Raw genomic sequence first — 13,751 nt, forward strand, 5'->3', positions numbered from 1 at the left:
ACTGACTCCCAAACATGCTATTCTAGAATGGTGATTCCCCACACATTTAAGAGTATGACCTTCATACTCTTATATTCTGAATATATAAATCCTTATATTTATTTTTAAAATACATAAATGTACTATGTACCAATATATTGTATACATTATAAATTATAGTCAAAAATTTTAAATAGATAAAACAAAAAAAGTTTTTAAAATATTTTATTCAAGATCCAAAAATCTTTTTGACTCATTAGTGAGAGCAATAGGACTGAAAATACTGTATTATGTATTAAATCTTTTTTGTTTTAAATTTGGAGATAAAACAATTGTTTCTAAATTGTTTCTGATACTTGCTTTAATGGCTATAATAGATGAAAAAGATACTTCATAAAGTTGCACTGATCCAAAAGAACTGCATCATCACCTGCATTTATTAAATCATTGTACTAATTTTTAAAAAATTTCCTCCGATTATGGAAAGGTCTTTGCCGGAATACAGCTGATAAACTACCTTCTTCCTTGACATTCACTTGTTCATGAAGTCTAATAAGAAGGTATTATATTTTTGTATTTTTAACAAAAGGTTTAAAAATTCCACTAAAGTTGAGTTAGTTTCTTAGCTTTAAATATCACCTTTACTTTGAAGGACTAAGGTGCTGATATGCCATTAGAGAAAAGGGTCAGCAAATTTGGGACACTTTTAGTAAAAGAAAAACATGTGATTCTGCATGACGGTAGGCAGTATTCCTCTGTGTGGTTCAAAATATTTCATAATCATTCCTCATCTCATTACAAAGTATTATACAGATTCTATTATTTGAGAAACTTGCTTTATCAAGTGACCATACTCATGGTTGCCTGGTGTGTAGCTAGTACAAGATGTGAACGCAACACTTTTCAGTGCCCTGAAAGCACAACAACCAGTGCAACCTTCCAGTACACACCCAAGTATTCATAATAGTATGTGTGCACTCAAGTATTCAAGATAGTGACATGTGTGGCTATTTTGCACTGAGGCATCCAGGGAAGCTGCAGCAAGCCTACAGGAGCACCACAGAATATTTTACATCTGAAAGAGACACAGCAATACTCAAAGTCTGTCAGACACCATGAAAACTACTAGCTCAAGTAATTCAATTTTACATTATCTAGCACTACATCCCTTTTAAGGACTTCTTATCTTTGCAAGTTGGGTTTTCAGTGATTGCTGTGATAAAAGGTAGTACCAGGTGAAAAATCAATATAGAAAAGGAAAAGAGGTAGTTTAAAAAGCTGAGTTGTAGTCAACAGGTACCCACATCCCATAGTAAACTGGGGATACTTAAGAATGAAATAAAAATATTTATTCTTTCAATCTGTGTGTGTTACTTTTTTCAAACAGCTATGTGGTTGTTAGAACAAAAATAATTACCATCAAGTTGTTTAGCCCTAACTACTTAATAAATCAAACTACTAGGTATCTCTAGGGACAGTAAGGAAAAGTTATTAAGCCCTTAAAGGTCTTAGGAACTGTCTTATGGTGATGGTGGGGGTAGTAGTGCAAACACATGGGACTGGGACCAGGAGAGCTGTACTCCAGTCCCAACTCCGCCATCAATTCTGAAACACTCTTCAGATGAACTGACTGTGGGCAAATCAAACACACGATGGGACAGATGCTGGCAGGTGTCCCAGCTTCAAGGTGCTGCAAGTGTGTCCTACCTAAAGGTTTGGCTCTCTTCTCCAGGCTGGACATTCTTTGCCCATCCTGAGGGTGCCAGAGTGTTTGAGATATCCACAGCTTTCCTGATTAATGCTACCTACTCTGCTAGAAGCTAAAAGGCCCACACTGAAACTCATTTGATCAAATGAGCAGGGTCAATTTTTGCAAAAACTCCACTTCAGAATCCACAAAGAACAGTAAGTATCAATCATTCAAGTGGCCATTTCATGTCTTTTCGAATTTTTTAGAATATCAAATATTTGCACCTTATTTACAAAACCATACTATCTGTTAAAAAGTTGTTTTGCTACTAAATATGTGGTTAAATATTCTAAAGAAAAACTATTTGGGAATCCTTTGGGAAACTGAAGAATCTTTTCTAAGAGGGAAGTTAAGTTTCAAATAATAATTTGCTTAAATGTAATATACTTATGCATATATAAGATTTCCTCAACAATTCACCATTTCAATTTTCAAGTATCTTTTCAGCATGGTCTAGAACACTAGAGGTGTCTAATCTTCTCCAAAGAGAAGTCCGTTCTTTGTTTCTACTAAGTGCAAACAGGCTGTTGCTTTCGCATGCATACATCTTCAATCCAGCAGGTAGAAGTCATAGTTTCTTGCTATAACAAAAATTATTAATCACTAAGAAGAGGAAACTCTCTAGTTCCTTTAATTCCACAAATTAACCTAACAGAATTAGTTATAGTCTTATTAGTATATTCTTACTTCCTGGGTTATTATTTACTAGTGTTCAAGCTCAAAGTGGCATTATTTTACAATCAGTATACATAAGGCCATAATAGTCATACAAGCTGATTAAATCAAAACATACCCAAAACCCACTATCCTTATTATTGATAGAAAATGAAGATACATGAAAAATCCTGAACATTGACAAAAATAGGTACAGATATTAACAGAGAAGATAAAATAAAAAATATTGTAATTTGTTGTAAAATGATTGTTAAATAACATTTCCAGTGAAACAAAACAGTAGGGAGTGAGAGGGGCAATCTGATTTAATGAAAACACATTTTCTCTCAAAACATTAAAACTTTTTAAAAAGAAATGAACCACGGGATGAAAAGGGCAGTGATTAGTTGAGAAAGAATGGGAGGAAGGGTACAAGGGAATTATATTCCAGAGACCCAGAGGAGCAAGAGGAAGACAGCATCAGTTTAGGTATTTAAATGATTATTACATTAATTAAAAGCATATAAAACTTGACACAGCAAAAATGAAGTGTAAGTGCATGAAATCCACAGTAAAACACTGTTGTTTCCTCTGCAATTGATACCATAAACTCAGAGTGAGCTGGAGGCTTCTTGTCCCCTTCCTCTCCTAAGAGCTAAAGGGCACAATTCTTAATCAGCAAGTTTACTGACATAATGGTAAAAAATCAGTGTGCACCTCAGAAAAAACATGGACTTGCTGACTGAAACATAGCCAGTTGTGTTCTGCCTACACAGGAGAGAAATGAGGGGGCAATGTTGACAGTTAAAAACTTCTGGAGATCTCTGGAAGGAGAAACTTTGCAGAATAGACAGTGTATCTATCAGATACACCGTAGGTCTGAAAAGCAAGTGTCTGTTTTGTCTTAGAACTTAGGCAGAACAGGTAAACACAAGGGAAACCCTTTATGATACCAGTGAACACAGGCCCAGGAGGTTAGGCCAGCCTCTCTGGGCTTTTAGGTGGTGAAGCATGAGGCGCCGGTCTGATTTAAGCCACTGTATGTCTTGGAGGTATGAAAAAGATCTGCTAATTCAATTAATTAATCTCTGAGAACGCATAACAGAACCATTTATTCACCAACATATATTTCAAAGGATTTTATTTCTTGCCATGGCTGTCCTCCCAGATTTATAAGTCAGCAACATGGAAATGTGCCCATCCCATTCCACCCCTCTCCCAATTCCGTGCCTGCTCTCCAAACACACCATCCTTACTCTCTATTCTCAAGTCTACTGCGCACAAACACTGGCAGACACAGCTGTTATTTTCAGGTCAGGTACTCTAAGTTTTCAGTGGAGTCCTTCATTGGTTCTCTTCTCTAGCATGGTTTAAAATTACTAAGAGTGGTTATTTACTAACCACCTGTATAACACATGCTATTTTGCTTAAATTAAATACTTTGGAATCCATCAGTTTAAAGAGAACTTCCAAACAAATTAGGTTTTTTTTACCAGTAACAAGTAGTGACATCCTTTTTTTAATTAATTTATTTTTTTATGGTGACACTGGTTAACTAAGAGTGGTTATTTACTAACCACCTGTATAACACATGCTATTTTGCTTAAATTAAATACTTTGGAATCCATCAGTTTAAAGAGAACTTCCAAACAAATTAGGTTTTTTTACCAGTAACAAGTAGTGACATCCTTTTTTTAATTAATTTATTTTTTTATGGTGACACTGGTTAACGAAAACCAGTAAGTTTCAGCTGTATACTTTAATGGTAAGGCATATATAATATTTACGCTATGTGTTTGCAACATCTTTTTTAACCATTAAAATTTAGAGGCTATTGCATGTAAAGACTCAGGAGTCTAGTTATGATCTTTCTTGAGGGTGCTACTGACGATTGAGTAAACAGCCTTCTGAGTAGAAAAATAAGAGCCATACAAGGACAGAAGGATGGAGCAGATGATATATATGCCCTTTCCCCCTGATATATACAAACCTGACATGAAAACTTACTTGCCAATATTTTCAGGTAGGGACTGCAATGAGATGTCATTTACAGAAAGACATGTCAAGTTCTGTAACTCAGGAAAGCTTTCTGGTAACCTAAAATGAAAAGATATATTGTTAACTGAAAAATAAAAGTACATACATAGTGTATACGAAAGATAATTATAATGATTTCTTGTATATGCTAATTGAAATAACTCCCTAAAACTACATTATATATCTTATAAACTACATGTTTGCGTTGTCTTCCTATATATCATACACTTATAAAGAGAAAAACCCAAAGATTTGGTCTACCTAGAAGTACAGGGGTATGATCAATACTTGTTGATAGGGTGATCCAAAAATAATTAAAGAGGAGAAATATGCAAGTTCTAAGAATAAAGGGGGAAAAAATGTTGAGATAATACTTAGTGCTCTGTGAAAGAAAATGACAGTCGCTGCAGCTAAAAGTGCCTAAGAGTGAAAATACTTCATTGATTAGCAGAAAATAAAGAGAAATTTTAGCCCATAAGATTATAATAAAACAAGACAGCTGCTCAATAAATTTTTTCTTCCTACATAATACCCAGAGCAAAGCTATAGATTACTTAGAATTGATCAGCTGACAGTCAATTGCTACTTTCTTAATATTTTTTTAAATTTGATGTAACATGCCAATCACTTGAGATAATTATATGTTTCACTATATTCTACACAAAGACTTTTTTTATACTTCCCTTAAACTACTGAATAGCAAATTTTCAAAATAAATTATTTAAAAACTTACAAAGAAAGTTTATTTTCAGTATTTCTATGGTTACCAGTATTTAAGGAAGAAAAAAAAAAAATAACCAAAGGCAAAAAGATCTCACTGCATCTGAAATGTTGAAGGTCCTTATAAATCTGCTAATATAAACAACAGAACACATAACTCATTTTTGGGCTGGTCGGGAGAGGACTTTTTCTTTTAATAATAGTCTCTAGAGTCTTCCATTTCTTCCCTTTTTCCGAGTTCCTTTTTAAAAAAAACAAATCCTAAGGTACTGTTTGACATTTAATATTGATAATTCCAAACTTCAAAACAAAATCCAGGCCCTGAAAGATGACAATATTAATGAGAATTTTCATAATCATTGAAATATACTCTTAGTAATGGTTTTTACAAAGGTAAAACCTCTTCCATAGGGTAATAGAGGTAAATTTTATTTATAATTAAAAAGATGCAACTTATCTTTTCTGCCTGTTTTTACTGGAAAGTATATATCATTTTATAATTTTAAAACTGGCTAAAATTATCTTAAATATTTTTAAAAATGTATTTTTAAATGGCCAATTTGCTTTTTACTGGCTTTTAACATTAGGAACCAAACTAGTATGAAGTGTTGAGGAAGCACACACTTCATGTTAGGAGAAAGGAATCCCAGTCTGATGCTGCTCAGAGGCAGCATGATCCGGAAAGGTCATTTAACTTGTTTGAGCTTCAGTTTCTTCAGTCATAAAATAAGTAGGCCAAGCTAAATAATTTTTAAGGTCCTTTCAACTCATAGATATTGTCTTAATTCTTAAAACAGTGCACCTGCCAAGTTAAAAAGGATTTACTTTAAGAAACCTGCCAAATATGAAGCCAGGTAAAACCCAGTAAATCCTCATATAATGTGGGTGTGTTCTAGGTGAGAGAGTTTTGAGACGATGGTAAAATCGTACGTTGGCAGACATTATAAAAAGAAAACTAAGAAGTGAAAAAGGGGATTAAGCAACTGAATGGTTAAAAAAAACTCATAGGCAACGTAATGACTATTTCCCGGCTAACTCTACTAGCCGCCTTAAGGATAAACAGCTTAGTTGAGTTCAACATTTACTGAGTGCTTACTCCATTCCAGAAATTATAGTAGGGCTGGAGATACAACAATAAATAATAGAGGAATACAAGTTAACAGTCTAGTTGGGGAGTTTTGGTCAAAGCAATAACTTAAATGTAAATTTCAAGTGTTATGAAATAACTATGCACAGAGTACGATAGAAGACCAGAGGAGGAGGGGACCATGGGGATTAATCAAGACATGTGATGCTAGAGCTGTACCTTAAAAAAGAGTGAAAAGAGTTGGCATCATCAAAGAGAGGAAGGTGTGAAATGAACAACCTATGAGCACCTTATTACAGCAGAGTATGACATCTGACACAGGCAACTGAGGGCAATGAAGGTGGAAAGACAGACCAAAGTCGAATAGGGGGTGTGTGAGGCTTGCATTGCACATCAAGCAGCTTACACTTCATCTTAGAGGAAAAGGAGCTACTGAAAAGCTTGAAGGACAACTGTATGAAAGATGGTTAAGAAAGTGCATAGACTTGAGGATCGTAGTGAGTTAGAAAGCTATTAAGTTGAAGATTACTAGATCACTATTTTTGTCATTAACCACTAAAATTCAAGAGAAAAGGAATATTTTTAAAAACATATTTACTTCTTGAGAATAAGCAAATACGAAGAAAAACAAAATTAAACAGGGTATTCCTCCAGCACTTCATACCCAAGAAGCCCCAAGCAATTTTGAAATGGGTGAGATGAATCCTAAATTTTAATTTAGTCTTTATTTTCTTATATTTAAAAAAAAAAAGGTAGTGAAAAGGGAAGAGAAGGGAAGAGTATCTTTCTCCTGATGTTCACATAGTCTTAAAAATTTTAGAAATGGATCTACCTGGCCCAGAGAAACTTCTGGAACACACTCTCTCTAGTGCTGTCTATGCATTGCTGTGTGGGCATACAGAAGCTTGGAAGGCAGTGGTCAGTGGGCCCAAGACTGAGCTGGGAACCACAGGGAGGGGCTCACAATAATACCATTCAGCTATGCCCAGGCAGCGTGTAGTGTCATACTAGGAAGGGCAAAGCTGGACTCGGCAGTAAAACAGTGACAGGTGACTTTATTTAGAGAGATAAACCCAAAGCAATCCTCACAGCTATTGCCAAAGTAAGGAAATAATCATGTCAGTGGAGGGTTTTTTTAATTTGTTTTTTGTTTTTTAAAAGAAGAGTTAGAGGAAAGAAGAGATGTTAAATATGTTTCATTCTTGGAGTGGAAGAAACATCTCTAATAAGACTTCTCCTTGGATAATTATGGGGTAAGCTCTATGGGAGTTGAGAACTCAGTCTTATCCCACAAGACAAGATGCATCAATAAGGGAATTATAACTACCCCAATTCTTCATATTGCTTCAGAAATGCACTCGTCACTCCTGTATTGTATAGTCCATTGTGCCTCTCTTCTTATCCCTTAATAACATCTTTTTAATGTTCTATCAATAGCACAGTGTGCCTTTCAATTGTACAGTGCTACTTATAAATAAATATCTGTGAAGGTCAACCATCCTTGATAAAGACAGCAATTTATATATGTACCTTCAGGATGGGTGACCTGGTTGGGTTCCTTGCTTGGTTCTCAACAACAACAAAATATCCTGAGTACACAGACAGAAAAACAAGCAGAAAGTTTACCTTGTCAGTGGGTTTCCACTGAAGTCTGCTATCTGTAGTGCTTTACAGAATGAGATGCTTTCTGGAATTTCAGGAATATCTGTAGGAGGAAAAAAAAAAAAAAAAAGTCTAGCATTTACCACCATTGTCAAGTTTTCATCGTCCTCAAAATGGACCACAGTCACAGAGAATAAATGGAAATCACAACCTCTATTCAAATGTGGCATGGATTTCTAAAGCGTTTTTCTATATCTTATATTTGCTTTCCTAATAGAAGACAATGTGCTCTTAACAGAAGCCCATTAAAGGAAAATATTCAAAACAACAACAAATACCAAGTCCCATCACCCTATCCAAAGTCACTGATTCTCATTAGGCTTTTTTCCCTTTATGTTTTCATATGGCTATATCGGTACAAAGGAGTCCAAAGAATGCACTTTTAAATTATAGATTTTCTTCCAGTTATAAACATAACAATTTGGAAAATACAGAGAAGTCCAAAAAAAACCCAAAACAAAAACAAAAAACAAAAAAACACAAAACACAGAACCTACCAACAATCTCATCACCCAGAGATAATGTTTTATTCTGATGTGTTTTTTTCATTGTGTTGTCATTCTCATTCGCGCGCGCGTGCGCGCTCGTGCTCTCTCTCTTTCTCTCTCTCTCTCACACACATACACAGTGTGTGTACAAATTCTATTTCAAAATATGAGGTTCATGCTGATCAGAGTTTTTCCACTTTACATTACTTTACAAACTTTTTCCAAATCATTATTTTTCCAAATAGTTTGCTATTCTTAAGAGCAGAAGATCCAGCCCACTGAACATATTTTCATACTTCATTTAATCAATCCCCCGTTGTTGGACATTTAGGTTGTTTTTAGTTCCTGATGTTATAATTATATTTTGTCCATTTCTGATTATTTCTTTAGGCTAAGCTCCCAGAAGTGTAATTACTGCGTCAAAGGCATTAACATCTCCATAGCACTTGATAAATACCGTTAAATTGCTTCACAGGGGGGCAAATTATACATGTTTATACTTCCATCAGCCAGTACAAAGTGCCCAATTCAACATCTCTCCCTCTCCTCTCTTTCTCTTACATTAGAAAAACTGTCAGAGTTATTGGTAAAACATTCTGGCAACATTTTGTTTTATATTCTTTTTATTACTGCTGAAGCTGGATATTTCCCCCATGTTCACTGGCAACAAAAGATTGTGATTTTGAAACAACCAAAATTGTTTTCTTAAATTCCTCTTTCTCTTTGTACAAAGCTGAGGTTATAGCTTTTAGGGCTTGAAAAGGTTAGTTTATAACATTTAATTTCAAGAATACATTTATTTTGGGCACGTTAACATTAAGAAGGGCTAAAATAGAAAAGGTTCTCTTGGGCCCATGCTGTTTCTTCCACCAGTTCAACAAATGCAAGCTGAGCCAAAACATACCTAATATTTCTAAATTGGGGGTGGCAGTGAGAAGGGAAAAACAAAGGAAAAAATGAATGCCCTGGTCCAACAACCTCAAAGTAATCAGAAACTACATAAAAGCTTTTAGTTCACATTTAGACTTGTGGTGACATTCTCCTCACACTATTCTCTGCCTTGCATGATCATATAAGGTAGTGAAGAACAAACACTAGTTTCATAAATATTATATATATGTGTGTATATGTATGTATGTATGTGTATGCATGTATGTATGTATGTGTGTGTGTATGTGTGTGTGTATGTGTATCTTACACACATAAAATATCTTGTCCACAGTTGATCTGGAATGGATTAAGACACGCAAACATTTATGAGCCCTGAGGTCCAAATATAGTGGTAGACCCTTTACATACATTACCTTATTTAATCTCGATATAAATTATTTTAATTTATAAATAACTATAAAATGGACATTAAAGCTCAGAAAGATGAAGTGGTGTGTCCATTATCTTAGGCCTATTTCACACTGATGTTATGGCATTATAATGCTTAAAAATGAACGAACGTACATGAATCCATTACAGGATTAGCACTGCTGTCTACCCAGGAAATTGAGGCGATGACATGCCGCACTTTGCCTTGGTCTGAAGGGTTCTGGTTGGCCTGTGCACTCCATGACAGTCCGTCTTCTGCCACTACTTCGGGTCTTCATGAGCAGTTTTTATAAGACTGAGAAGAGAGGTGCAAGTGCTGCACCTATCACCTCACAAGTACCAAAGAAGTTCAAGGAGGACACTAAAATACAAGTTTTAGAGCAGCTTGCTGCTCTATTCAAGAAAAAGAGCAAGGAAGCAGAAAAAGAAGATAGGCGTGTCAATTAGGTAGAAGTCTTTAATATCTCTCAGAGCATCAGAAACATCACTGAAACTTGGGAAGATGGGCCTACCAAGGAAAGAGGTGAATAGTGGCTCTAAGAAACTTTGCTTGTGGCTGGTCTGGAGTTTGCAGATCTGAGGATAACAGAGGCAACTGCCAGAGAACACTCAATCCAGACAGAGCTGATCAAGAGGTTTGGTTTATAGGAAAGGAAGGAAATCCCTCCTTAGGCTAACCTAATAGTATATATAGAAGAAGGAGCAGATCAGTAAATAGAAGATAGGTCTCCTGACCAAAGACCATTTCTTTCCACCATATGCATGTTCCTAACTTAACTAAAAAGAATGCATTTGCCTGGAAAAATAAGAGCTTTAGACAATGAAGGCAACTGTATGGTTTGAAGAGTCCTAATTACTGGTTTGCCTTAGGTTACTAAGGATATCAGAATAGAAAACTGAGGAAGGGGAATATCTACCTACCCTTGAAGACCCAGCTAAAATGTCACATCCTTGGGCACACTTTCCTTAGTCCCCAAGATTAGGTTGGATTCTCCTGTTCTCAAGTTCCTCGGGTTTCACCTTTGTGAGATCTGCTACACTTTTAATTAATAGCTATTTGGTGACAGTTCATCTCCCTCACTAACCTCCAAGCTCATTTGGAAGAATGACCATATTGTTCTTATCTCTGGCTATTTCCCCAAAGTTGACACAGTATTTTAAGTCATGAAATACTCTTAGAAGATAGGTATTATCTTCATTTTACCAGTAAGAAAACTGCTTAGTCCCAGGTCTCTTACAAGAAAGAGATAGTATAAAGCTTGTAGGCTACTGGCAGCTGAAATCCCCTTTAATTGATTTCCAAATGTTTTGCTCAGGACAAATTGAGGATTAAGACTAAATATATAAACGCGCGCACGCACACACACATACACACACAACGCCTTCTCAATGAGGCCTAAGCTGACTACCTACTTCATTTTAAAAAATTGTAATTTGAATCTTTTCTCCTGCTCTTTCTCTCTTACCACTTAACATCCAATTTCCAAATCCTTCTCATATTCTTTATTTTTCTGAGCCGTCTTTTCCTGTCCACCCCAATTATCATCAACCAATTTTAGGCCCCAATCATCTGGATATCGTTATCCTGAAAAATGGATCATTGATAAATATATATATATATATACATGTATATATATATATATATATTATATATAGCTTATGATATATATATATATCATATATCATGAGGAACTAAGGCACCAAATATATTATATATATATATATATCTCATATCTAAAGTGCTACAGAAGCTCAGAGAAGAGACAAAACTAAACAAAGGACACTTACGCTTTAAAACCAAATAAATAAGAGCAGAGGAGAAGGATAGGCATGAATGTGACACTGGATGCAAAGTGAGGAAAAAAGTGTGCCCTGAGGAATGACAATATAGTTTGCCTGAGCTTTAAGATGTCAGTATGGGAGTATCTGGGGAGAAGGCTAGAAAGATCTCAATAGCAGATTACCAAAACCCAAGTTGAGCTGTTTACACTGAATTTAACAGACAAGGAGTTTCCTCCTCTATAAAAAAGGAGATAATCATACCCCTGGCTTAGGGGTCATCGTAAGAATAAAGGAGAGTAGTACAAATTAAAGCACATGGCACACTCTATTTGACCTCTTTTGTTAATATTGGGTGAGGGAGCACTAGAGAGGACCACTGTTTTCCATTCAAGGCCAAATAATTTAAAGAAGAGTAGCGTTATTAATAGAGATGAGAGGATTTAGAGGCTTTTGCTGTCATATTAATTATAATAACATAATAAATATATATAACATATAACATATAGTAAATTATATGCTATATATTATATCATAAATTATAATTATACAATGATTAAGCCCTGAATAAGTACCTATTTACATATAAACATTAGAAATAATTTATATTTTTCATCTAGTTATTAAGGGTTGTACCCCAAAACGTCTACGTGCTAACATTCAGCTTATTTCAAGCTTCTACATAAGGTGAAAAAAAAATTTTTTAATCATAATTTTCATTAATTAAAACTGGTTTTGTCTCAAGTATGTCCAAGAATAAAAGCATAAAATTCGTATTTACAAAATGTCTGAGAATGATTGTAAAATTAAGTAATCTTTTCCCTATAACTTTCTTAAGATAGCCTTTAATTTAGACCCACTCTAAGCTATCATTATTTCTGAATCAGAATTGCTTTGAATTAGGGAGACACAGTTGTACTACAAAAATAAAAGTATCAAATCAGTAGTTTACCAATATAACCATTATTACAGCCAGTATCCCAGAAAGAGATAGATAATCGGCCCTAAACTACGTCAGTGCAAAACTCTTTTTCACCACCACCAGGTAGACGACAACTAGCCCAAAGCCTTCTGAGATACAATGTAGCTTTCACTACAGATACTGTCATTCAAAAAGTGATTTAAAAGAATAACATTCCCTGCCCTTCCTGGCACTCATTTCTTGGCATCCATGTTTAATAAACACATCAAGCTGAAATTCCACCCTCCTTTACCCCTACCCCCGCAAAGTAACACAAAGGCTTGGTTTACATTCTTTTATAGGGAATCAGGGCTATCTTCTTCCTTTGTGCCCAGAATTCTCCAAGTGGACCACGCCCGTTCCTCAAAAGCTATCATCATTTTAGGGCCACTACTATAATGGAGACAGACTGGACGAAGTGACCTCTCGGGTTCTTCTAAGTATGTGTGGGTTCAGAAACTTCCGGGGCACTTCCTTTCATGCAAGGCTGTGCACAGCCAGCCTGCTTCATGTAGGATCATAGCACAATAAATCCTTCCCAAATAAATTAACTACTCACTGGCATTTATTCTTATTCTTTATAAAGAGTTATCTCTTCTCGTGGGTTCAAGATCTATCTGATATTAACACGTTATAACAGTAGGTTCTCTCCATTGAGAGTACCATGAAATGCTAAGAAAACAAGCCTTACATATTTTTGTGGCTATTCTCTAAGATTAACTAATTAATAGTGCTTGAAAATAGAAAGATAAAGGTGACTAGAAATGCTTAAAGAAAGTAAATTATTACCTCCAGCTATTAATTTGCCTTTTTGTAAAACCGCAAAGAATAACAACATTTTAAACCTTAGGACATATTATATGGACAGTTAGTAAGTTGAAATTTTATTATTACAAACAGGGCAAGAGCTATGTAAATAATCATTTACACTTATTGCGTCAGCACTACTATCCCCACAGCAAGGTAACTATGCTAGTTTAATCAGTACAAGATGCTAACAAGGTCAAGGGCCTGGACGCAGTCCAAGCGTAGGCTACTCTCCTTCTCTTGGTTCCAGTCTCATTGCATTCTGAGGACCCTTTAAGTTAAGATTTGATTAAAAAAAAAAAAAAGACAGACAACAGCTGAGCCTTACTGAGCATGTACTAAAGGTCAGGTGTAATTCTAAGCACTTACCACAAATTAACTCATTTAAATCTTCACAGCTCTAAGAAAGTTACCGTTATTTCCATTCTCTGAATGAGGAACTAAGGCACCAGATGGTAAGGGCCTAGCCAAGTTTACAAGCTACTAAATGAGAGGGCCAGGATTTGA

The 13,751-nt window shown here is 35.3% G+C and overlaps 1 protein-coding gene across 1 annotated transcript in view; it reads right to left on the reverse strand.

Moving 5' to 3' along the window:
- Positions 1–13,751, reverse strand: part of LRRC1 (leucine rich repeat containing 1) — a 118,340-nt gene that overhangs the window by 38,254 nt on the left and 66,335 nt on the right. Inside the window, exons 3-4 of the mRNA XM_006926431.3 lie at positions 7,854–7,932; positions 4,391–4,480 (exon numbers count right to left, since the gene is read on the reverse strand). Coding sequence (XP_006926493.1) covers positions 4,391–4,480; positions 7,854–7,932 — 169 coding nt within the window. The remainder of the gene's footprint in view (positions 1–4,390; positions 4,481–7,853; positions 7,933–13,751) is intronic.

The sequence above is a fragment of the Pteropus alecto genome, unplaced genomic scaffold (assembly GCF_000325575.1).
Source record: "Pteropus alecto unplaced genomic scaffold, ASM32557v1 scaffold7, whole genome shotgun sequence".
In the NCBI taxonomy this organism is placed as follows: Eukaryota; Metazoa; Chordata; class Mammalia; order Chiroptera; family Pteropodidae; genus Pteropus; species Pteropus alecto.